The 27,433-nt window shown below is 35.8% G+C and overlaps 2 protein-coding genes across 2 annotated transcripts in view; one reads left to right on the top strand and one right to left on the bottom strand.

The window, feature by feature from the left end:
* The first annotated feature begins 3,538 nt into the window (after positions 1–3,538).
* FGA (fibrinogen alpha chain) lies at positions 3,539–10,794 on the top strand. The gene is made up of 6 exons (XM_006916978.1): positions 3,539–3,592; positions 5,548–5,673; positions 6,113–6,296; positions 7,413–7,558; positions 8,158–9,283; positions 10,088–10,794. The coding sequence occupies exons 1-6, from the start codon at positions 3,539–3,541 to the stop codon at positions 10,792–10,794; spliced, it is 2,343 nt and encodes a 780-aa protein (XP_006917040.1).
* A 10,194-nt stretch (positions 10,795–20,988) lies between these two features.
* The window catches only part of FGB (fibrinogen beta chain), a 9,710-nt gene continuing 3,265 nt past the window's right edge, over positions 20,989–27,433 (bottom strand). The window contains exons 3-9 of the mRNA XM_025050386.1: positions 25,597–25,788; positions 24,932–25,115; positions 23,777–24,004; positions 23,127–23,240; positions 22,638–22,763; positions 22,143–22,428; positions 20,989–21,561 (exon numbers count right to left, since the gene is read on the bottom strand). Coding sequence (XP_024906154.1) covers positions 21,333–21,561; positions 22,143–22,428; positions 22,638–22,763; positions 23,127–23,240; positions 23,777–24,004; positions 24,932–25,115; positions 25,597–25,788 — 1,359 coding nt within the window. The 3' untranslated portion in view covers positions 20,989–21,332. The remainder of the gene's footprint in view (positions 21,562–22,142; positions 22,429–22,637; positions 22,764–23,126; positions 23,241–23,776; positions 24,005–24,931; positions 25,116–25,596; positions 25,789–27,433) is intronic.

Below are 27,433 nucleotides of genomic sequence, written 5' to 3'. Positions count from 1 at the left end.
TATATATATAAAACTTAACATTTAAGAGACCTTGAGCAGGAAATGTTTTCCATCCTAATTTGTTCTCCTTACATCATAAAGCTGTGGCAAGGGTCAAATAAGATCACATATGAAATTGCTCCAGACATGAAAAGAAAACAAAAACAAAATTGAACTGGTTTTTTTTTCTGTTAAGATTGGTATATCTACATGATATTTGAATTGAATGACAGTCAAGTTTAGAAATATAATTTTAAAATGTTAATTTTTTTTTTGCATTTATATTTTAATTACCTTTCCATTTCGGAATACTTTTCTTACTTACAAAAAAGTTTTAAAGATATCACAGAGACTTCCCTATGTCAATCACACAGTTTCCTCTAATTTAGTATCTTACAGTTCATTTGTCAAAACTAAGAAACCAACTCTAATAGTTACTATTTTCTAACTCTCACACTCTATTCAGACTTCATTATTGTTTACACTGTCATTTTTTCTGTTGCAGAATCTTATACTGGAGTTTTAACGTGTAGATACAGTTTTGAACTAAAACATACCTACAGCTATAGAATTTCTATTCTTTCTACACACATTATATACCACACAAATAAAAACTATTCCAGTCCTGCCAGATGTGATGGCATAACAAGTGTGTGAATCCCTGCATCTAAATACTTATAATTTGTGGAATATTACATTAATTTCAAAAGGATGAATAAATAAAATATCCTTCTCATTAGAGATAAGGAAAATAAGATATAGTCATCTCTGAGAAAAATGCGGTGGTTGCAGTTAAGAAACTGGAAATTTCCCAAAACTTTTTCCATTTTTACACTTGTAAAGATATCCTTATTGTCATGTGCTTTTTAAAAAAATAGACAATGCCCCTTGTATTATTTGTTGCCTGTTCATCTACATGGCTTTCTGTCTAAACAAAACTCAATTCCCCTTAGCTGTTAATTGGGCTTGTTCAGGGGGTGGAGAGCTCAGCCTGTCACTCAGAGCAGTGCCAGGCCAAAAGAGTGCCCTACAAAAGTGCCCAGTTAGAGAATTCTGGCACTGGAGAGATGACATGGGAACTTTCTACCTTGGGGCATTGAGACAGACATTCTAGGAACAATAAAAACTACCATTTCTGAGGCTTGTAATGTGTATATCCAGCATGTTACATCTACCATTTTATATAACCCTCACAACAACCTTACAAAATAAATATTGTCATCTCCCTTTTATAGATAAGTAAACTGGTTCAGAGAATTAGTTTGTCCATGTCACTTAGCTAGAATGCAGATCTCTCTCTCTCTCTCTGCAAAGTGCATTATCCTTCTGCCATACTGTGCTGCCTTTCTTTCCTCCCACAAACACTCATTAGTACTTGCTCTTAGTCTGGCATTGGACTAAACAGTGTGCATTGGCTTCATGAAGCTTCGTGTGGGGAAGACATGAAATAAACAAAAAACTTCCCAAATATATATTATCCAGCAGTGATAAAGTACTGTGAAGAGAAACAAAACTGGATTAATGGAATAACACCTGAGGGTGGCTGCTCTTATGGTAGAGTGGTCAGAGAAGGCCTCTGCAAAGAGATGACACCAGAGCAGAGCCCTGAATGAAGAACCGGAGTGCAAAGTACTGGTATGTGAGGGAACCATGGAACGATAAAGATGAGGCCCTCGGGTGGTACCTCGGAAATGCCCTGACGTGACACCAGAATGGTGGCATTCAGTCCAACTGTCTTCTGTTAACTTACTTTTAATCAGATTATGTCCAACAAAATCACTTTAAGCCCACCACGTTACTCTCTGGGAACTGCTTTCATATTCACTTCTCAAGAACGGCACTTCTTGTGGGCAGAGGAAAACACCCGAGGAAGTCAAGCCTGGAACTCCTTTTCCTGTCAGACATTTTGCCACTTCAGCCACCGTAGACAAGTGTGCTCCAGCTTTCCACAGAATCATTGCCCACCCAAACTTGGATGGAGCTCTAGGGCTCCCTCTGAACTCTGCAGTTGATTCTAGCTATCCAAGAAAAGCACATCAAGAGTGAGCTTGATCAGGCAAAGAACCTTCCACACATCAAGCAGTGAAGGAGGAGACAAGGAAAGCCTTGTTGTAGGGCTTTCATCCATTTATAGCAAGCTTCACATGCCTATGCAGCCTACGGAGGCAGCAAATCAGCTTCACAACAGTGGAAGGCACTTATACTTTTGCTCAATGAGGGCCCACAACTTTGGGGGAGAATATATGCCAATAAAATATGTCAATTCTCAAGTTTATGATCTAGTGGAGGAGATGGACAACCCTCATACAATGCTAAATGCCAAGAATAGTATATGGTGTACAGAAGTATGGAAGAAGAGATTGTTTTTATATGGAATGATGAAGTCAGTTACTATGTAAGGTGTCTAACAAAGTGCCTAGCACTTAGTAAACACTCAATAAATATTAACTAATACTATGATCAGAATTGGCTTCATACAGGAAGCAGAACTGGAGGCAAGGTAAGATTGCCAGACAAATTATGGGATGCCTTTATATGCATTTCAGGTAAACAAAAAAAAAGTCTTTTTTTTGTATAAATATGTCCCAAATATTGCATGGGACATATTTATACTAAAATGTATTTGTTGTTTATCTAAAATTCAAATTTAAATGGGCATCCTGGTTTTTTATTTGCTAAATCTGGTCATTCTTAGCCAAGGAAACTTTTGATATGGCAATAAAGAGTGAGGAAAATAAATTAGCAGGTCCAAAGGCATGAAAACAGGAGAGAAATGGTGTTTTCAATGGCACTTTGTGTTCTCCAATGATTGTGAACACTTACTGAGTACTGGACTTTGTGGCAATCACTGCTTCGAGGACTCTACAAAGATTGATTCATTTATTCCTCACAAAACCATATGTGGTAGGTTATCATAATCCCCTAAATTTTAAAAATGAAGAATTTGAGGAGATAAAGTAATGCATCCCAAAGCCAAGAACTGGGAAATGGTACAACTGGGATTATGAACCTAGGATGTTGTTTGGATCCAGGGGCTACTGTCTTAACCGTTTTAGAAGAGGAACATAATCTGTTCAAAGTAAGCTTTTTTTAAAAGTCATTTTTCAAAAATCAGATTATTCAATCATAATTCTTACATAAAATGAAATATCATTTGTCAACTCTCTGCTTCACAGTGGGATACAGCTAGCCTGCCTCAGCCACTCTCCATATTCCCGCAAGTACTCAAGTCAGGATACATCCTCCTGCGTTCGCCTTTGGATTTCCAAAGTCACCTTGTTCCTGGAATGTAGGATCTTCCCCGAACTGCTGCTCCCTTTGCAAAAGTTTATTGGAAGCAAACAAGTGTGTAGGGGTGGATTAAGCAAGAACTTCCAGGACACCAACCTTGGAGAAGGAACAAGTAATGTAGAGTGCATGTTGACTGTCTAAACAGGACAAAGATAATGATTAATCAAATCTCCTGCAGATTTAAATGGCGTGGAAGCTGAGAGTGGAGATGAAACTCCTTTCTTGCAGCTAGACTGTTCCACGTGAGCCAGCCACACCCTCAGAGAAGATGTTTTCCATGAGAATCTTCTGCCTAGTCCTGAGCGTGGTGGGAACAATTTGGGTATGGTCTCCCTTATTTTCTCTTCTTGCTTTCCCTCTGGTGTTTATTCCTCAACGAGTTTGCAGACCCGAGTCAGCCTTATGCATGTCCTCACACACTGTTAGCTTTCTAAGCCTTTGGCGATGGAGTCAAGTTCCTAAATGGGCCTGACACCACAAGAGTTTATAAACCTAAAAGGAAGACTTAGTGAGACCAAGTGTATAGAATCGCAGGGGAAGGTTTAGCATCTGTAATCAGTCTTACAAAATTGTTGTTTTTTTTTTAAGGAAAGAAATCTTTGCCATCTTTGTCGTTATAAAGCCTCAAGGTAGTTAATGCTAGTTAACAGAACAAAATATTCTCATGACAAGAGTTTTTTAAATCTAATTATTAATTTCTTGCTATTTGTCCATAATAAGCAGAACAGTGTTTTAATATAGTTCTTTCTAAAAGGTGTTTTTTGTGTTTCATTTAAGACAGGTAAAAAGCAAGTTAGTTACCTCTGTGAACACATTACACAGCAAAAATCAGAAAGGATTAATTGATAAAGTGATATGCTTTTTTGGAAACAATAGTATTCTTTTAAGAGAATTACTAAATATTGCAATAATTTCTAAAGTTGACTCCAGAAACCTATAGGAAAGGAGAGAAACTTCATTCGATAAGGTTTGTGAAATACTTCAATCTTATAAAAACTGAGTTACACCCAGTCCACAAATTATTCCAATTTATTTCTTTCCTTTTACCACTCACAAACCCTAATACGAAAACAGAAGAAAACTAGAGGACTTCTAACCTAATTTTCTCCCTCATAATAAAATAATAAGTACAAATTTTTATGGGAAATAAAACTAACATCATTTGTTAAGATGATATATTGGATAATGCATAGCTTTCAGTTATTTCTCTCTGTTATTGGCATATTTTATTTTTGCCTATTTTCATTGTCGTGCCATTTTATTTGGAAGTATGTTTGAATTTATAATTTTATTCCTTAGACAAAAAGATTGTATTTGTTCCTTTAAATAAATTGTTCTTGATTGCTTGAATTAGTATTATTATTATCCAGAGTTTTTTTTAATGAGACAACAAATATTAACTAATTATAAGAATAAATTATCTGAGATTTAAATAGTCATAACAAAATTCTTATAAGTTGGTGATACAAAATAAAAATAGCTAAACCCTGAAAAAAAAAAAACCTCTAAAAAACCTAAAAACCTATTAAGATAATAAATCAATTGTTGGAAGAATATTTTTATATCTTATTTCACCTCATAGATCACAATAGAATTTTCTCAAATCTATATGTTTAATTATAAGTTGTTCAAAAAAGTTGTCAGTCATGGACCATTATTTTTGCTTTCAGTCTACTTATTCTAATGTCGAATAAAAAGAAACTATTACATGAGCGAGCAACCTAAAAAGCGTTTCTCAGTCTGAACTGGCCACATTAGTGTCCTTGGTCAAATTATGGACCCCTTGCTCAAATTATGGACCCCTAAGGTCATAATAGAAACTTGAAGGACAGACATTAAACTAAAATAGTGCAGGCTTTTTCCGACTGAAACAGGAATTATAGGAGAAAGAACTTTAACTTTTCCAATAATCTTTCCACCTCCAGATGTCAGTGGAAATTAAAAGGTAAATTATACTTAATTTTATTGATTCAAATAATTTTTCTTTTATACTGGAACCTATAAAAGGCCTACCATTTTTAAAATGCTTATTTAATGTTAAACGCCGTCAAGAAATGTGTACACCTTATTTCTTTTAATTCTCACAACTTCATAAAATGGGGCTTAGGACTTTCATTGAAAAGATAGAAAACCTGAAGTTTGTAGAGGCCCCCAAAACTGGTGCTGTTGATTTTGGGGAGAGCCCCTCCTCTTCTCTGGGTTTGACAGGCATGCCATTGTCTTTTCTTTATCTGCCTACTGTTGCTCTCTTTTGTGCGTGTGAACGAATCCTAAAAGACTGCAGAGAACGATCAAGGTGAATTTATAGCTGAAGGAGGAGGTGTGCGTGGCCCCAGACTTGTGGAAAGACATCAATCTGCCTGCAAAGAAACAGACTGGCCCTTCTGCTCTGATGAAGACTGGGTGAGCAGTGGGCATGGGGAACAGGGAACCCTTCCTTGATGCGCTAGAAGTGCACACAGGCTGACTCGTTCAGTCACAGAAAGTTTACAGTAGAAATAATCTAATGGCTCCTTATATGTCAAATTTAAAAAGGCAAATGGAAAGAAAATCAGTCCTGAAAGCACTGTAAATGATCCCCCAGGCTCTGGGCCATTAGTGGAATTAAGAGATTAGATTTTAGTTGTATGTGCAGGAACCTGAGTATGAAGGCCTCAAGATTTCATGGGGCCTTATCTACGGTTAAACGGGCCCTCTTTTCAGAATTTCCCTATGACCTCGGACTAGTCCTCTTAAGCTATTAAAGAGATTGGGAAGGGGAACAATGGAGGCTGCATGGAAATCTTCAAAGTCGTACTGGGGCTAAGGGATCCTTAATGTAATCTTTTCTCTTCACTTTCAGAGCCAAAAATGCCCTTCTGGCTGCAGGATGCAAGGGTTGATTGATGAAGTCAATCTGGATTTTACAAACAGAATAAATAAGCTCAAAAATGCACTATTGAATTATCAGAAGAACAATAAGGACTCTTCCTCAGTAACCAGGAACATAATGGAAATTTTGAGAGGAGATTTTGCCAGCGGCAACCGTGAGTATTATATATTTAGTGCTTTAACTTTATAGCACACGAAAAACAACATCAAAAGTCCTAAATACGATGTCTCCTTATAACGACTGCGATTTTATTCCAAAGTGCTTAGTATAGAAACACATGCCTTTATGATATCCTTAAATTTTTAAGGAGGGGCTTACAATTTTGTTCTTTTTATAATGTAAAAAAAAGTAAACTTAGAATTAATTGTTTAAGATCACAATGTAAGTCAGAATTTTTGACTGAAGACTAGAATTTAAGTGTTTTCTTTTTCAAGAGTATGTATTGAAAATAAGATGGGCTCGACTTTTTTGAGTAGATATTTTTGTTTCTGTCTTACAGAGAAGGAAACTGAGAGGTCAAGGGACTTGTCTAAAGACACATAGCTGTCAGATGGTGGAGCTGGGAGTTCAACCTACAGACTCCACTAGGCTGATTATGTAGTTTTGTTTTGTTTTGTTTTGTTTTGTTTTGTTTTGTTTTGTTTTTAAATATAGAGCCGTGTTATAGCTTGCTTACAGGATGAGGGCTGAGTCTCATTAGGATCAAGAAACACTGGTTTTGCCCTGAGTGTGGGCAGCAAATTTAATGAGACTCTGGTTCCTGAAACTTTGCTTGACCCTCCTTTTATATCTTCAGGAGACACTTGACAAATTGCAGTAACTGGCAAGTGAGCAATCCCGTCAAACTAAAAAGAAGAAAGCTTAGAAACAATTTCAAATGTGTAGGTAGGAAGAAACCTCAGTAGGACCACCTAAGAACATTTTCAAGTCCCATGATTAAGGATATGAGGAAAAAATAGGAATATGACCAAACCAATTAGTCTATCTCCTAGTTGTGCCTTTAAAATTCCAAAAATATTTCTTCTGAATTTATTTGGTTTACTAATTGTGAGTAGGACACCTTAAATGACATCCATGGACGATTGCAGGATATAATATTGTCCAAAATTCAAATGCCTAATAGATGTGGAACTCACAAATTAAATATTGAGAGAACAAACTATCATCTAAATGAAACGAAGAATATTTATAAGTAAATTTCCTTTTTTTTGCTGGCTATTGCAAGCAAATCACTCAGCAGCTACTTCAATACCCATGTTTTCCATTTCAGACAATGATAATACATATAACCAAGTATCGGAAGACTTGAGAAGCAGAATTGAAGTTCTGAGGCGCAAAGTCACGGAACAAGTACAGCACATCCAGCTTCTGCAGAACAATGTCAGGGCTCAGCTGGTAGACATGAAACGACTGGAGGTAAGGAACTATGTGGCTCTGTCACCAGATTTTCTTATTTTTGAATAGCAGGGAAAAGGAAGGCAATAGTCATGTATCGAATGCCTGCTACATGTAGTGTGAAGTGTTATATATCCATTATCTATCTACAACGTAAGTCTTATTTCCCCCACTCTACAGATGAAGAAAAAAGCTCAGAGATATCAAGTAAATTTTCCTAGAGCACATAGATAGTAAATTTCAAAAGCAAATATTCAGTCCCTGCCGGTCTTATTCAAAGCTCTGACACCGCCACGCCCGAGTCTTCTACCTCAGTTTCACTGAAGATCACTTCATTAGCATTTCCTTTCAAAGGGAATAGCAACTTACTCTTGATCTGTTCTAAGTCTAAGATGAATTCAAATAGTTCCTATCGCTTCTCCCGGCTAGCCTTATAATACCCAACATCTCTTCCCCTGAAGATACTACATAAATGGAAAATAAAGTCTCGGTCAGTAGGTCTCCAAGTCAAAGAAGTGAAAACAGTTTCTAAGAAACAAATTAACTACTAAGGACTCAATAAACATTGCTCATTTATTTATATCTACCCTTTTTCTTTATCTTTCTACCCCTCTCTCTAGGTGGACATCGATATTAAGATCCGATCTTGCCAAGGATCGTGCAGTAGGGCTGTAGTGCGTCAGATAGATTTACAGGATTATAAAGATCAGCAGAAGCAACTTGAACAAGTCATTGCCAAAGACTTACTTCCCCCTAGAGACAAGCAGTACTTACCAGTGTTAAAGATGAGCCCGGCTTTAGACTTGGTTCCTGGAGAGTTCAAGAGTCAGATTCAGAAAGCCCCTCCAGAGTGGAGAGCACTAACGGAAATGAAGCAGATGAAAATGGTGTTGGAGAGGTCCAGAGAAGAGGGGAGTGTCCACGGAGACTCTGCCTCTCACGGAACAGGCTTTGCGCCTGAAACACCCAGGAAACCTAGACCTGATAGTACTGGCAATCGGAACCCTAGTGGAGCTGGCAACTGGAACCCTGGTGGAGCTGGCAACTGGGAGTCTGGGAGCTCCGGATCTAGTGGTACTAGCACTTGGAGCCATGGAAATCCTGCGTCTGGAAATTTGAGACCAGATAACTCAGGGCATGGAATCGCCAGGCCTTCCAACCCAGACTGGGGCACATTTGAAGAGACTTCAGAAAGTTCAAGTATAGGGTCAAAGAAAGAGTACCATACAGGTAAACTGGTCACTTCTGAAGGAGGTAAAGAGCTTCTGATTGGTAATGAGAAGGTCATCTCTGGTGGTGGCCCGACCGCCAGTCGTCATTCATGCTCTAAAACCATTACTAAGACTGTTGTAGGTGCTGATGGTCGCAGAGTGGTGACAAAAGAAGTGGTAAACTCTGAAGATGGTTCTGACTGTGACATTACAACTGACTCAGACTCGTTCCATACTTTCTCTGGCAAGGGTGGCCTAGATGAGTTCCGTCTTAGGCACCCTGAAGATGCGGATTTCTTTGACTTAGGAGAAACTGGCTCTCGCCTCTTTGGTATACCTGAGTTCCCTCCCGGAGGTAAAACTTCAACTCATAGCAAACAACTTATAACCAGTAGCTCAACTTCCAGCAGAGGAGACTCCACGTTTGAAAGCAAGAGCTATAAAATGACAGATGACGGTGAAAGGGAAACACATCTTGAAGTCATAGGACCGCGTGGCCTCAAGAAAAGCCGTGTTAAATCTCGCTCTGTCAGAGGTATCCACACTTCTCCTTTGGGGAAGCCTTCCCTGACCCCCTAGACTAAGTTCACTATTCCTGCAATGTGCTCTCAAAGCAACTTGCACTTCTTTCCAAGCTCTCTATCATGCTTTATTAAAATTACACTTTTTTTTGTTTGTCTGTCGTGCTAGACTGTAAGTTCCACCGGGGGCAGGGACTTTGTGTATTGTGTTCATCTCTGTATTCCCAAATGCCTAACAGTACAGAGGGTCGCCACTCAATAAATACAATGTTAAACGAATGAATGAATCCCTCTGAAACTCGATTTTGAGTTTGTTTAACCAAATTATTTCGCCATTCAAAGTGTGCGGTGTTGGAATTTTGTCAACCCAATTCCTTGATCGTATTTTTAGAGTGGATCTCTGTTGAAATTAAGATCAGATTAAAAACAAGTACGAAAGGATGCTTAGACATCTTTGCTGATTACTTGTTATTAATCAGTATGTGCAAGTAAAATTCCAAATCTTTTGAGGAAAATTCCCTTTGCAATTTGTGGGTATAAATGCCACTCACCTGCATACATTTCATTCCAGTGTAAGTGCTTCCTTTCTCCATGGAGGGAGGGAAGGAAGAAAGGGAGGGAGGGAGGGAGGGAGAGAGGGAGAGTGGGAGGGAGGAAGGAAGGCAGGAAAGAAGGAAGGAAGGAAGGAAGGAAGGAAGGAAGGAAGGAAGGAAGAAGGAAAAGAAACCACTATCTGCCTTCATTTAATCTGGGCCATACCTATCTTTATAAAGTTAAATGAGAGTAACTTCTTCCAACCAGCTTAATTTTTTTTTTAGACTGTGATGATGTCCTCCAAACACATCCTTCAGGTGCCCAAAGTGGCATTTTCAATATCAAGCTACCGGGATCCAGTAAGATTTTTTCTGTTTATTGCGATCAAGAGACCGGTTTGGGAGGATGGCTTTTGATCCAGCAAAGAATGGATGGATCACTGAATTTTAACCGGACGTGGCAAGACTACAAGAGAGGTTTCGGCAGCCTGAATGACAAGGGAGAAGGAGAATTCTGGCTAGGCAACGAATATCTCCACTTACTAACCCTGAGGGGCTCTATCCTTCGGATTGAATTAGAGGATTGGGCTGGGAACCAGACTTACGCAGAATATCACTTCAGGGTAGGCTCTGAGGCAGAAGGCTATGCCCTGCAGGTCTCCTCCTATGAGGGCACCGCGGGTGATGCTCTGGTGGAGGGTTCCGTGGAGGAAGGGTCAGAGTACACTTCTCACGTTGGCATGCAGTTCAGCACCTTTGACAGGGATGCTGACCAGTGGGACGAGAACTGTGCAGAAGTCTATGGGGGAGGTTGGTGGTACAACAACTGCCAAGCAGCCAATCTCAATGGCATCTATTACCCTGGCGGCTTCTATGACCCAAGGAACAACAGTCATGAGATGGAGAATGGAGTGGTCTGGGTTCCCTTTAGAGGAGCAGATTACTCCCTTAGGGCCGTTCACATGAAAATCAGGCCCCTGGTGACCCAGTAGGCTGAAAGAGTGGAGGTGAGAGCACTCTGTTTTCTTTTAGTGAAGTGGAGAAAAAATAAGGAAGAGTTGAAACTCCTTACAACCTAAAAAATTTCCAGGTGCTATTTTATTATTCTTTGTACTGTAGTTAAATGTAACTGAGACATATTAGTGCTTTAAAAAAATAAAGTTATGTGAGTTTTTTTAATCTTTAAAATAGCTCTGTGGGTTTTTAAATTTCTGTAAGGGTACACCAAGGGATTTTCAGTACATCAGGAAAAAGGAGGCAGATAAAAGTTTTTCTCTGCAACCCTAGAGGGTGTTGTTTTAAGAACTTCTCCCATACCATTCAAAGTCAAAGGACCATTGTCAAGCAAAAAAGTTATTTCATCCATTCCATTTGAATAATTTTAAACAAATATTTTAAGTTGCACTAAATTGAACAAGACTAGCTTTTGTAGAGGAATTTGCTAACTACTTTTATCTCTTCTGTTAATAAGTAAATCCAGGAAGGCAGGAGAAACATTTTTTTCATAATAGAAATAGAAATTTATTCTTTAAGTTTTTCAGTGAAGACCGCAATGCACACTTAATTTTTCCCCAGATTCTAACGAATTTCTTCAAAAATACCTGGAAAATGCATTTAAAAAATTAAATATTTATAAGTAGTCTCAAAGCAGATGACATTTATACATTAATCAATAATCCCCACGGCATTCATTTCACTTGATTTTTTCCCAACAATCATAAAGTATAGTCTGTGATATATTAGTTGTTATTAAAGTAAAGATATTTGTTTGAAAGCATCTCGCAAAATGATTTATACTATATTCGTTATTTCAACACACTTACATTGTTCAATATTTTATTTTGAACTAAGTTGCATCTTTGATCTTGGTGGCCCCATCCGCTGCCCCAATTTTTAACTCATATTTTCTATTAGTGAGAACTACTTGCCATTTACTCTTAAAAATGTATTAAAATATCCCAAGCACATTGGAATCCCAGTACATCGATTGTCTTTGCTTGCATAGTTTCTATCCCAATGAACAGCACCTTTTCTCCTTGGAAGACAAAAAAAAAAAGGAGGGAAGGAAAGAGGGAAGGAGGGAGAAACCAAGAAAGGAAGGAAGGAGGCTAGAGCTATGAACCAGAGCCGGAGGAGCAGAAGGAAAGCGAGAACGAGAGCTTGCACAAGAGTCACATATGAAGCCCCAGTATTCTCGCATTTCCTTATGTGCAATTAAAAATCCTTGCTACGAATAAGTGATACAGCTCCAAATCTTCAGATACTTGAATAAAGACTTCTTCAAAGTCAAAAGAAGTTTTATTTATTTCAGAAATCCAAGTTCCGTGTTATCTCTATGCCCATCCCATTGACAATCGCCCGTATGCCTCCACAGAGCTTGAGTCGGGGGTAGGAAGAATTTTATATTCCAGAATATCACACTATTAGGGACAGAATCGGGTCCCAAAATGAAAGTGACTCTGCATGTGAATGGTCATTAATTTCTCACTTATTTTGAAGGCTTTGAGTTTATTAGCAAAGCATAGGTAACTTCTTTTATTTTAATAAACAATAGCCAGTATTAGTAGAATCATGAAATACAGTTTGGTTGTGAGAAATGACAGCACAGATCTCTTTTCCATTTTACCTTATCTTTAACTTTTTGCTCTATTTCCCTTATTCCTGAAATTAAATATTAATTCGGCTTCTCTGACTCTCCTTCACGTGGAAGCCCACTTCCATTTTGTTTTCACCGGGTTACCACTCTCTTGAAACTGCTCTCCTTAAAGCCACCAAGAACTTTGTAATTCTAAATTTAATGTTCTACATTCAAGCCTCTTCCTGCTTGCTCTCTTTTAAACACCTACTACTATTGTTCCCATCTTTCCTCTTCGATCTGTATTTTCTCTTGTTTCTGGTATACTATGCCCATCTGTTGCACTTTTCTCACTTTCTAACTGGCAATTCTTTCTTAGGCCACTCCTTAAATGTAAAAGTTTCTCATTACAATAATATTAGTATTTATTTTCATCAGTTAGGATTAAGTTTGACCCATGTGGCTTAAAACAGAAACTTATTTCTCGTTCACAGACAAATCTACAGGAATATGTCTCCATATCGTCTTCGGGAAGCCATTATTCTAATAAATGGCTTCCATCCTCAAGTTTACTTCATGGTTCAAACATCATGTCCTATAGGAAAGACAGAAGGGAAAATGAATACCTTCTCTCTTTTAAGGAACTTTCCTAGATGTTCCGTACAGCACTTCTGATTATATCTCATGAGCCACACCTTAGTCATATAGACATACCTGGCTGCAGGAGAGGCTGAGATACCTGACAGTTAGCTTAGATACAAGGCTATTCTAATTAAAGTTAGGATTCTGTGGCTAAGGAGGAGAGGGAGAATAGAAGTTGAGGCAGGCAACTAGGAGTCTTAGCCAGATACCTAACCTCTCTTCACCTCTTGCTTCACCACCATTTTTCCGTTCATTCACTATCCACAAAGTTATCTTTTAAAAATAAATCTAATTATGTCTACTCACTCTATGAGTATATTTTCTCCTTGGTTGATTTGACAATCATCATAGCTTCAGTTACCACCAACAGGTTGATGATAGCCAAATCTAAAACTCAGCTCTCACATTCAGATCCATAATTTCAACTAATACTGAACATATCCAGTTAGACATTTCTCATTAATCTGTCTAAGATTGAACTAATTACCTTCTCATCAATACCTATTGCATCCTTTCTATTTCTTATTCTAGTCAGAGGCACTGTTAGCCCTCCAGTTTCCTACTCTAGAAAATTTGAGCTTCTTGCCAGCTTCTGTTTTTTCATAAGTTCCTATATCCAGTCTATATCTACTCTGAAACTGACCATTCTTACAGCACTTTTATGTTCTTATGTTATCTTGTGTTAATCTTTTCCCATTTGGGCTATTTCTCTTAACCTCATGATTTACCACCTTCTTTTGTTCATTCATTCCTCACAAAGTTACCTTTTAAAAAATAAATCCAATTATGTCTTTCTTCTGTTTAAGGTCTTATCTTAAGGTTGAGTTAAAACGAAACAAAGCAGAAACAGAAACAGACCCATAGATACAGAAAATAAACTGATGATTGCCAGAAGGGGAAGGGGATGAGAGAAAAATATGAGAGGGAATAAGAGTTACAAAGTTCCAGTTATAAAATATATAAGTCATGGGGATATAATGCATAAGAAATATAATCAATAATATTATAATAAGTATGTATATTGACAGATGAGTACTAGATTTATTGTAGCGGTCATATCATAAGGTACGTAAATGTAGAATCTCTGTGTTGTACACTTGAAACTAATATAATATTGTATGTCAACTATACTTTAACCAAAAAAACTAAAAAAGAAAATCCTCGTAGCTTTTCATATAAGCTCTTTCACAAATTGGTCCTTTTTCAACCTCTACTGTCATTCAATCTATACTTTAATCATTGAATTTCTCACTAGTATTGAAACATCAAGCTCTTTAATAAGTCTATGCCTTTCTACAAATTGCTAAGACTCCTATTTATTCTTTAAAATATAGGTCAATAACTTTCCTTCTGTGAACCAGGAATTGTCCTCTGGGCCCTCATAGTTCTTATTTGTATCTCAAAAATAACATAATTAATCTCCAACTCTAACATATTTATGTTATTATGGCACTAGATTGTGAAATCCTTTAGGCCAGGACTCAATTATGTAGTGTTTCCTGCCCTACATAAGAGTATCTCATCCATTCCAAGATTATACAAGTAAGTTTTTAAAGTTTCTTTAAATGTTTTTATTGTTTTTGTCTTTTACATTTAAATATTTACTTAACCTGAAATTTATTTTAATATGTTATGAAGAAGGTCTACTTTTGTTTTCTAAGGGAAGGATAGCCAGTTATGCTGAGACAATAATTAAAGCATTTTTTGCTACTGGAATTGAAAGCCAATTTTGTTCAAAAAAACTTTTGTTGAATCTGCTTATACCTTGCTCATCTTCATCTTTAAAGTATACATTTTGGATAAAGTATTCTCTCTCTTACCCTGAACTTTTTTGGGTTTTCTTTTTTTTTTTTTTTTTTAGTCTGTAAAAGTTCTAGTTTGTTTGTTTGTTCTCAGGATACTTAGAAAAGTCTTTAACTTCCAGTTAGTTATTTTTTTAGGGGGTTGAGGCGAGTCATTTTTTTTTTTTTTTAATAATCCTGACCTCCTGTGGAATTGGTGAGTCATCTTTTAATTATTGATTCTCAAATATTTCATAAACAACTTAATTTAAGCAATTATTTAATTCTATTTTAGAATTTTTAAGATATTCTTTGTGGACAAGTACATGATTAATTTTTGTAAATGTTTCCTAAGCAAAAAGAAGAATGTATAGTTTTACATTTACAGGTTACAAGATTTTTATATTACCAAACTTGCTGATGGTATCATTTAAATATTATATCTTTTTCTAATTTATGTAAATGATCTATCATATTTTGAAATATGTGCATGTATGCGTGTACATATATTTATATGCACATACATGTTTGTATGTGTGTGTCTGTATATAATAAGATCTGTCTCTGTGGTTTTGTGTACGTGTTTGACCCTTTTGTGTTCTAGGAGTTTTATTTTGTGCAATTGGCTCTTTTATTATCAAGTGTATGAAAGGTTATGACTGTTATGTCTTCTCCATTGATCGAACTTTTTATCATTACATAATGCCCCATTTTTCCTTGTTTCATCCTTTAGAACTGAATTTCACCTTGTCAAATATAATATTGTCATCACTCCAATATTTTTCCTTTATATTTACCTAGATACCTTTTAATTTAATTTTTAATTTTTATCACTTTGTTTAGAAGACTTTCTTAAAATAATAGGTGATTTTTTAAACACAATTTTATTTTAAGTTCACTTTTTAAATTTTATTTTCCCTTTCCTTAACTCTTTGCATATTATTCCTTTATTTTCAAACTTTCTTTCTCACTTTATTTAGATTTTCTTATAATCAATAGAATTTTGAAACCCACTTTTATTTTACATTTACTTAAAATTTTTTGTGTTCTCTTTCCTTAACTTCTGCTCACTCATGATGCTTTTTTTTCCTCTCTCCCTCACCCCCATATTCTCTTAACTTGCAAGTTCTATTTAGGTTATCCAGTTCAAAATAACCCTTAGTCAAATGAATAGATGGATGGATGAATGAATGAATGAATGAATGAATGAATAAAAATACCTATAAACCTGAAAATTTTGTCAGGATAGTACATGGTTTTTAAATATTTCCACTAGAGAGGAAAATGCTGAATTAAGGATTTTGATCCTGAGTAAGGAATGTAAAAAATATCCAGCTATATTTTAATTTTACATTAGGTACATCAGTCTTCATCTCTTAGCCTGCAATTGTCCTCGATGCTCTCCTTTAGCATGCCATAATATGTGAGGAAAACTTCTTAATTCATTTTTTCTTAAATGCAGGAACTGTATTTTATTTCCAGCACTTCACACAAGGCCTGGCACAAAGTCATGACCCAACGAAATGTTAGCGAATTAAGGAAACTAAGTGTCAAAAGGAATTTGATAGGTCATTCATTTAAACTTCCTACTAAATGCGCAAATCCTTTCTATATCTGTTGATAGTAATTCAATTTTTATTAAAAAAAATTACTTACATTTTGATTCTTTCATTTTGTTTACATATTTACCTTCAGTTTCTAGAACCCCTTTAGAATAAAGTATTACATTTCTAGAAAATATTCTAATGATACTTTTAATTGACAATTGCTAGCATTCCTTTAATAAAGGTGAGAAAATTTTATAAATTAATTTCTCCGATGAGAAAATAGTAGTGTAGGGAGGTTAAATAATATAATAAGGAGCACATCTGGGGATGAAGCTTACGACAGTGTTCTTACTGGCTAACCACCTAAGTTCCATGCATCATTTATTATGAGTTCTAGGATAATGACACTACCATTCATGATAAACATGAGAGTATTTTATATAATAACATTTAATTTTAATTATTTTCCCAGTGATATTACTGATCTAATTATATTCATGAGTTCCCCTTATAACCAAAAAAGTACATGTCCAATTTAGTTAGCTGACATAAGGCGTGCAGCTAGTGAATCCGGGTAAGACCTATCCAGCCAAATTCACTAATCTCTAATCATGTCTATAAAAGCCTGAAAGAAAATGGCATCATATTAATACAAGTACATGCAGGTTGCAAAAATCATAAACGAAGTATTTGTTATACTTGAACAAAGTGATACAACATTTGCTATTTGCTGAAACAACTTGAGACATAGCAACATTTAGATTTTGGTAGCCATGAATATTATACAATTTGCTTGTAGTTAATGAAATTTACAAGAAACCATTTTTGAGATATATTTTATTTATTTATTCATGCACTTATTAATTCACCCATATCCTATTTTGAATTGAATCCAAAGTACTTTATAGAGCTCATTTATTGAGAAAAATCTTTAATTCATAGGGGGTAGGAGTGGCAAGGGCCTTAAACATCACGGAAGGGAACAGTATGATAAAGAATTTGCACCTGGGGAAGAGATTCAAATTAATTCTTATAAAAGCTAGATATTATGTCTTCCATCTCCACAGAGTAAAAACAACACTTCAAAACCACAGAGGCAAGAAAATTTAAGATAATCTGCTAAGTTTGATCTAATTAAGCCTCTGGCTATTAAACAATGAACTCCCTGTTTATCAGCTCCCTGAGGAAGGTGGCTACATGTTGATTGCAACAGAGCACTCTGGAAAACATTTGCTAAATCTACCTTTGACTCTATCTACACTAGATTAGTGACCTCAAGTTTGCATGCCTACATAAGCTGTTGCAAAACTGCATTGAAAGTATACCCTTTTGAGAGATAAAGCAAAGTAGCAAACGATGGTGAATCTAGGTGAAGGACATAGAGGTATTCATTAAACAATTCTTGTAATTTATGTCAGACAGAAACTTTTTAGAATAAAAAGTTGTTGGAAAAATATAATTCAGTCAAAACATAAAACAAAAAAACGTATCGCCCACTGGTCACTTCTTGGTTGGGAGAAGAGAAAGGGTACAGTGGTTAATATTGGTACCAGTTAAGACTATTTGCATAAGCATGTGACTCTTCCTGCCTAATCACTTAAGAAATAAAATATTTGAATAAACAGAGGGTAATGTGTTTCTGGTTGCTATCCTATATACATAAAGAATAGTTAAGAATTCATATAAAAGATGATTTTGCTAATAGAAAATTAGTGAAAAAACATGAAAGGTAATTCTCAAAAGAAGATAGACAAACCGTCATTAAACATGAAAATTTAAGCAATTGTCAGTATCATAACATTTAGCTTTAGTGGGAGAGAAAAAATTAAAAAATAACAAACACCTGTAATTCTGTATGCCAAGGATAACTTGATACGATCTTTCTGGAGAATAATTTGACAACACATATATTTAAAAAACCTTTAGAATGCCAAAATCCATTATTTCCCAGAAATTCTTCTTCTAGGAATTTTTCTAGAAGGAACTAGATAATAATGTATATTATATAGTATACAGATTTTATATACATGCAAAAAAGTTAATGTAGAAGAATGCTAATTTCAGTATTATCTTTATTAAGAAAAGTTTGGAAAAATCTAAATGCCAAGTGACAGAGACTTGCTTAAAAATTAGAGTACATTCACATGATATAATAGTCCATGCTCATTAAAAAGCATATTATAGAAAATAATATTATAGTAGAGTGTTAAGTACATGGAAAATTTTCCATTACATGATAAGATAAATTCAGGTAGTAAAATGTACAGGATAACAAGAAAAACAGAACCTAAGATATTAACTGTTTCCCTGTTAGTGTTGAAATTATACATGGTTCTACTTTTTTCTGTATTTACCAACATGTCTACAAATAATATGTACTAATTTCATTATCTAAAATCACAATTAATGTTGTTAAAATACACAAATTATTCCATTTGCTAAGTTTAGCTATAATGAGGCACCAACACATTGTGACTTGCTGCAGAGCTGAGCCGTCAAGCTCAAGCAGGGAGCATCAGGTGACACATCTCAGTGAATAGAGGTATGAAATTCAGAAATCACAGTGTCAGCTCTGTGTACGAATGGTAGGTAGCATCTTTAATTTGTTTCCACACATCAGAAAAACTATTATCTACATTTTTGCCTCATGTGGGGAAATCTGTGTTCAGCTTAAAAGGCAATATTCCTTGGCTATGCTGGTTAGCTGTTTTCCTTGGTTCCTAAATGCAGAGAACTGGAAGTTTGTGCCCCAAGTCCGTATATCTTTCAGAGTTTGTCACATACTTTCAGTCTTAACTGTATAATAAAATATATTACACTTCTCATGCTACAGCATGTGATTAATAATTTTCAACTAATCTTTTTATTATCTTCATAAAAGTCATGAGTTCATCTTTTTAGACACTCTTTTATATATTCTAACTGGGGGACACTATCTTTTTATTATTTTCAAAATTGTGATGCTCAAAAGGGCAAAATCAGATATGTAGCATTTATTACCAAATGCTATCTTAGAACGCTTACTCCTTTCTGTAGACCTAGATATTACATACCACCCAGGAATGGTCTCTGTGTTCCTGCTACTTGTATATTAGCTAAGAATTGACCTTCAGATTATCTACTAGAGTAGTTTTTAATTCGTGGCTTTATTTTAAGCTCCAGGAATTCGTTACATCCTCTGTGAGTATGTAAAGGTCATTGAGTGAAGGTCTGAGGAACACTGCCCTTGGATTGGAATCTTGCCATCTCTCATTCACAATTCAGTGGGCTTTTGCTACAGTTAGTCTTGCTGCAAAAGCTCTACTTTCAAGTATTTTGCATATTGAGTTTCTGTCTGTGCCTTTATTGGAAAATGGGTTCTACATATTTTTTAAAATATGTAGGGATATTTAGGATATGTGATACACGATATATTCATAATCATTGAATTTAGTCATCCAATATTTATAAATTTATGGAAATCAGCCTTTTTGAGAGGCTGGTGATTCTAGAATCAAAGATGAGTAAGAGCTCACCATTGGTGAAGGACAAAGGTATGTAAAACGATCAATTGAGGTTAAGGTGAGCCTTGAAAACGAAGAGGAATTTGCCAAGCGGATTTGGGGGAAGAACACTGTTAACAAAGGGAGCATCATACAAAAGGACCTGACCTTTCCTGGAATTGTGAAAAATTCACTGTGACAAGAATGTAGATGTGTAGGAAACAGGGGCAGGAGAGAGTGCTGGGACCAAGCGGCAAATCATTTTCACTCCCAGATAAGGAATTTGGACTTAAATTTAAATAACAAGGAGATAACATAAAGCAGAAAAGTAACTTGGTCAAAATTTTCTATTTTTAGGACAATACATGTTATGGCAGAGTAATAGAGTACGGTTAGGGATAGAACAGAACTTACAGCAGGGAAACCGGATAAAAGTTGAAGTTGGATTTGATGAGGAATTAAGAGAGTGACATGTTTCCATGACAGGAATAAATCACCTTTGCTTAGATGCAAAGGTTATGAGAATGAGCTTCAGCACAGTAAGTTTTCGTGAACATCTGTGGCGGTGATGCTACATTAAGGGAAGAAGGACCAAGGTCATGGGGTCGCCCAGGGCAGTTGGAGTGAAGTGATGAGAGAATATAAGGTTAAAAAAACAAAACAAAAACAAATGTTGAGTTGATATGCTCATTTCTTGGGGAAACATAGAAAGAACAGAAAATCCACTTCTACCTGGGTTCCGGTGTAACTATGTAAAAAACAAAAACCCAACTGAGGCCGATAGGCCTCTTTTCCTGGGGCAATAGGTAACTGCTGCTTCCTACCTCATTATTTCCAGAAGAAAAAAAAAAGTGAAGACTTGATCCTGACTTTCTTCTTGGGATCTCTGATCCCTAGTTCTGGCTAAATGACAGAGTGGTGGTTTTTCCATAGTACAGAGAGAGATTCTGAATTTTCAAATGTTCAGTGCCAATTTGTTAGCTCGTTAAGCTTGTGAATGTTTCCCTTTTCTTACAAGTTCAAAGCCTACCTCACTGACCATGTGGATTACAAAATTTAAAAGAAAACATTGGTTTATTGCAACAGAGACTGGTTTAATTAATAAATCTTTTTAAAAGTTTTCTGTGACAGATCTTACATAAATAAATATTTAAAAGTGGACTTTTAAACATAAGCTTTTATTTTGCCTCACAGTTTTTCATAAGGATAGAAAATTCCTCTTCCTAATGCGAAACTTTTCACAATCGACTGGAATTGAAATTATGAACAATGACTGTCCACAATTATTCTTTTAGTTACTTCTTGATGAATAATATAAATGAAGAATAAAAAAAGAAAATGGTGTGATAATTTTAATGTCATTTATCCTGAATACTTTCTTCAGAAAGTCACACTCACAACCTTTTGATAATTTGATATAATATATGAAAGAAAATTCCAATGACATAATATACAAAAATGTTGTTACACATGGAAGAATAAAAATCTATGTTTTGGGGACTATTACTGTGGGAAATAGGGCCTGATCTTCATGGACATCTTCTTCATGGAATACCAGGACCCCTTCCAGTTCATCCATACCACTCCGTCGTCTGTGCCGTGTTTTGCCATGTCCCAGCTGTATTGTCCACCCCAGTAGTATCTACCATTTGGATTGGCTGCATGACATCTATTATACCACCATCCGCCACCATCCTCTTTAGAACACTGTTTTTCGGGATCTGCATTTACCCTGAAAGGAAATATATTTAGGGCTATTAGAACTACAAGTCAATTCCATGCAAATTACCCACAGGGCAGTGCTGTGTGCAGTACACCTTCCCTCTGGTTTTATAAGTCAAGTCACACTAATACACCAAAGGCTTTCTCTGCCCTATAGCAAGAAAGGGAGAGAACTGAACCTACGTGGCAAATTCACTTATATCTTTTATTTTATACTGATAGCTTTCGGGTTCCTTAGTATTAGAAAACCCTGAAAAACTACATGAAGGTTTCAATATACACATTAAATATAGAGATACAGAAATTTATCTAAACACTCATACTCAGAAGGTCAGAGTGCTCTCATTCCAGCTCCATCTGTTATAGTTGTATGACTGAGTAAGTTACTTACTCTCTCTAAACTTCATCTGTAAAATAAGGGTAATAATGGCAACCTTACAGTTGAAATGCTTAAGAGTGATACATAAAGAGCTTAGTACAGTGGCTAAGTGAAGTGAGACTTATCAACCACATTAGTTATCATCATTAATGATCCTAAGCAGCAATGTTAGAGGTGGCTTTTACAGCAGGTGGGAAGAACATGACACATACCAGCCATCATTATCTCTGTCGTACGTGCTGAAGAACATGCCATTGTGAATGGTCATTGTTCGGTTTTCTCCCACCAGTTGAGAGGCTCCTTCCATGAGGGCATTGCCAGCTGTTCCCTTATATTTGTTCACTGAGATTTGGTACTTGTCAGCCTCGTTCTGTATAGTGAATCCTCCATAGCGTGCCTTCACCTTATCTCCTTTCCAGTCCTCCATTTCAATCAAAAGTTCTGTGGGTCCCATCTTAGTAAGCTGGCTAATTTTATCATTTCCAAGCCAGTACTCACCTAAAGGTAAACAGAATAAAATCTCACCAATAATAAAACCTTTAGAAACTAAAAACTGCCTTTCTTTTCTTTTCTTTACCTTTCACACTTTTCGTAAACTCTTCTTAACCTCCTGAAATTCCTAAAAACAGACTTCTAACGCTGTTTTCTAAAGTGAAAAAAATATATATTTTAAACAGAACAATTTTATTTTGACTCTCAATTTTTACCTGGTAGGCCACAGTATTTTTTCCCATCTTCATTGGTTGCAATATTTCCAAATCCTTGTTTATATGGATTCCATTTCCTGCCAAAGTCAACACTACCATCTTGACGATTCTGAATTACTGTCCATCCTTTGATTGAAGGAAATAAAAACAACACATATTAACCACTGACAAATAATGTTGCTTTTAGGGGAATATCTGAATTCTTTGTCCACTTAATTTATTTTATGCCCTCCTATATTTAGTGCTTCAAAATAGATATAATAAAGAAATAAATATGAGAGAAAAACTGTAAAAATCTTTTAAAACTAGAAGTGTTGTATCTTACCCCAAATTGTGAATCTTAGATATTTTATAACTCTTAAAATATCAAATTGAATTCCAAATCAAATGGCTCATTGCTAGTTATGTTAAAGCTAGGTTTTATATCCTGGCATTTAATGGTATCAAAATAATTACAGAATAATTTGTCAGCAACTATCAAATACTTACCTCCACCTTCTGTGTTCATATCACAGTATACTCTATATGGTTTGATAGAGTTGTGAGGCTGAATGAGATACATTTCAGATGTTTCACCTCCATTCCTGACAATTTCCTCACATTCTGCAACCATAAAATAACATGTTATAATCAGAGAACTACGACATTATTACTTGGTCTTTAGTCACCAATTTTATAAAATGACTGATTACATAGGTTACTGAAGAATGTTTTATTTTAGACATTTAAGAATATATCATAGAAATTGAATCTTCCTTTTACTGAAAAATCAAACTCAGTTTTGAGTTCTATCAGCCAAGGAGATGGAAAAACCATTCTCCACCTTTCCTGTCCTGTGACATCCATTAACTGCCAGCTGGAGAAACTCCTGCATCTGTTCTTTGTTCTGCCATCTATTCAAGCAAAGGTGTACATTACACACGTGGAGCTACCACTATCATTAAACGACATCCTGCTCATCAAAAATATGCAGATACATTAGACTACGTCAGAACACAGCACACTAGGGCTATCGTCCCAATGTGCTGTAATGTCATTTCCAGAGCAGGGAAATCCACTGGACTTTTTCTATTCTCTTAATTTTTAGAGAGTGTGAGTTCTTCTTCTGGAACCCTTCAGAAATATGTTTAACTAGTTACCTTTGCCAGACACCACAGGAACATTGCAACTGACGGTGCATGGGGTGCGGCAGTATTCCATCTGAGCTGAGACATCAGATTCTAACTTCTGTATTTTGCTTCTCAGGTTTTCCAGGATTGAACGGAGTACACGAAGGTTAAGCGGGATATTACTATTCACTGTCTCATCTATGTATAATCGGTGCTTTTCCAGCTCTGAGGTGTACTCACTTATTACATTTTCATTTTCTGGAAAAACGAAATTACGTAGGAATAGTTAGCATTTTCTCCCAATAAGAAAACTAAATGTATTCAACCATACATTGTGATTTTGATTTTCTGAGAATAAACTAATGAACATTGAGCTACCATCAGGCAGTCATGAAATGCAGTTGTACTTAGGGGAAATTATTTGGTACATGGCATATACCAATTAACATATAGTCTAGCTACTATACTAGTAATTTACCTTAGGTGTAAGTTTAAAAATTGCGTCTAATAATAATAGGTTGTTTTTTCTTTGGTGAGGAAAAGAGTAGGATTTAGGAAATAGTATTAGACTTTCCATCTCAGTTCAACATTTTATGGAGTGGATAGAGTTGATTTATTTATCTATCTCACATAAGAATAGCAGAACCTTAAAATTTACAACAGAGAGGTCATGATTCCTTTGAAAAATGTCCAAATCTGGGAAGGCTGCTCGCGGAGATGCCAGACTCACTAGCTGATTCCTAATCACTAAACCAATCTCACTCAATTCAGATCTCAAGTTTCAAAGGTTAGCTATTATTATTTGCAACACAACTGAGGATATTATAGATTACCCTTATAATCAAAACCTCAAATGTTAAATCTATAAATGTTCGATTTTTACTGTGTGAATATTGTCTTCTGAGTCACAAATTTCTTATAAACTAAAAATAAGGACTCACAGCAAAATTTTTCAGAGAAAATCATTCTTGCTGATGCTAAAGTGGGAATAAGAGTTGAATAGTGCTTATCTGACAAGTTGCATGTGAAGGTGCCTTAGCAAGGACCTTTGAGTAATCAGGACCATACTGAAAGAGCATGAATGCTATTTGGGCTAATCCAGAAATGTTAATCTCCTCATAATCATGGCAGTCCAACAGTCCCGATCATAGAACAGAATCAAACAGAAAACATAAGGATATCTACCTTTTATTTGCTTCTGCCTCTTTTTCCACATGTCTTTTAGAACAGTCATATACTGAAAGGTGGTAGAAGATGTCTGGGAAACAGACTCCACATTATTATTTAACTCATTCACACTGTTTCTGACTGGCCTTTCCTGTTTTACCAAAGTTTCTTGCAACTGACATCCTGTAGGACACAACACTCCCTGCAAACAAATAAAAAAACAGCCATTAGATGAAGAATTTGGGTTATGGGTATTTGCGAAAAAAGCACATAGTGAAAATTCAATGATATCATTAGCTGATATAAAAACTTGTCATTCAATTTTCTTTACACAAGACCAGAAATTCTAGAGTCTTCATAGTCCTAATAAGATGAAAAATAGTCCTTATCCAGAGTAAATGTAATTAGGCTATGAAAATTTCACCACCCGAATAAACGAAGCGGGCAAAAATCAAAAGTAAAGGCAATACCCATATGTCCTCATTTGTAATCTTGGGCCCAGACCAAAGGAAACTAGAAAGGAACCCTTAACCAAAGCTCAATAAGTTTATGTATTTATTTCCAAAATAAACAAACAAAAATAACAACAATGGCAACGTGGATCAAGGCAGCTATAGGAAGCCATGATGAAGACAGGCTTTCTACACATGGAAGACCCACTGCAAGAGCATCAGTGCACCCACCAGGTCTGGGTCAGCGTGAAGACAGCCCCCAGCATCAGGGGGTTTTCTTTCTACTTTCTTCATGCTGGCAGCAGTTTTGACTGGACGAGCCCGATAGCCTCCTCCACTGATGGGAGGTGGGGCAGGTCTCAGGCTGGGAGCCTCTTCTCTCTTCTTGTCAAGGGGTCGATGACCGCGGGCGTCCAAAGAGGCCTTCAGAGAACCAGGCGGAAATGAAATGTAGCGTGTTATAGAAGAGTTGAGAGGTAACTATTCCAACACTCTCATTTTATAATTTAGGTTATCACGCAACTGATGACTGGCTTAAGGTCCATCGACTGGCTAGTCGTTGGTGGTAAATCAACAGGTTGCTTAGGTCTCTTTAGTAACAATAGAAAGAAAATCTGCATAACGCTATTGTACCTCAGGTAGTTTTTTAAAAGAGGCCCTAAATAAAGCTGCATCAGATTACGAATAATAATAATCTCAGATTCCTGAAACCTATAACTGAGACACGCAAGATAGTGTGTCTGGTATGTATTCTTTCTGATATACTGTCAGGAAGAGTAAATATTCTCAAGCCACTTGGTTACTAAATTCCTGTAATTATTGTTAATTATTTCTCCATCTTTCATTTTTATAAATTGATGATCAATTTGCCTAACTCCTGTATAATAATATCCTAAGACAATATCGATTTACTAAAACGCTAAATTTACTTAGAATTTGTCATAAGACAACCTTGGACTCTAACATGTTTGAAGAGGAATAAGGAAGGCACTCTGGAGCCAGGCTGCTTGGCTTGACCCTACCGCCTACTAGCCATAAGATCTTAGGCAAGCAAATTTATCTGTGCTTGTTTCCTTATCTGTAAAATGGGGATAATAATAGTTAGTATCTGCTGCATAAGATGATTTGTAAGGATTAAATGATTTATTGCATATGACACTCTCAGAAGAGGACCTGGCATGTAGTAAGCACTCGTTATTATTTTTATTGCAATCATACAAAGCAGGTACTATAGTTTAAGTAGTTTTTCCACCACTAATCCTAACCTTAATCATATCTTCTATTAACAAAAGTATTGATCTAAACCATTTTCATGAAATTTTCTACATGATTTCTTTATCAAACACCATGATTTTTTCATATTTAAAGTAATTCTCAAGATATGTGCATTGTGATTAAAATTATTTGTTAACAAAAAAATATTACACTAAGATAATGAAGTGAAAAATATGCAGTACAATATAAAAGGGCTGGTTTGAATTAACTGTATTACCATATGGTCTTTGTCGGCAATTACATCTTTTTGGGCTTAATTACAAATTAACAGATGACTAGATCTGAAGCAGAAACTAAGCAGTCTAGCTATTTTGTGAGCCTAGAAGTCATCCAATGACTCTATTTGGAATTTTATTGTCATTTACTCATTAAGTTATAATAATATTCAACATTTAGTGAGAAGGTGCTAGGCTTTAAATCCAGGCAGGCTGGTACCTGATTCCCCTGCTTAACTGCTGAATTTATACTATAATATATGTTATGTGTGATTGCAATAAAAATAATAACGTGTGAAGATTAGGTAAAATATACATGTTTCATTTCAAAGACATGATCTCAGCCAGAGCTGGTCTATTCTAACCAGAATTTTGTGAAACGTAGTTCACCGGTTTATTACAAATCAAATTATAACAGAAGGAAAATATTTTCTTTCTATTTCAGAGTGCTAGTAGACAGCATTGATGGTCTAGCTTTACAAGCAAAAAGGAAATAAAAACTATTTTTTTTAATTATATGGGTATTTTGGTTTATGAAAACCACTTATTGAAATAACTAAAAATAGAAAATCCATTTT

Source organism: Pteropus alecto, unplaced genomic scaffold (assembly GCF_000325575.1).
Source record: "Pteropus alecto unplaced genomic scaffold, ASM32557v1 scaffold166, whole genome shotgun sequence".
In the NCBI taxonomy this organism is placed as follows: domain Eukaryota; kingdom Metazoa; phylum Chordata; class Mammalia; order Chiroptera; family Pteropodidae; genus Pteropus; species Pteropus alecto.
This window is presented reverse-complemented; position numbering and strand designations above follow the sequence as displayed.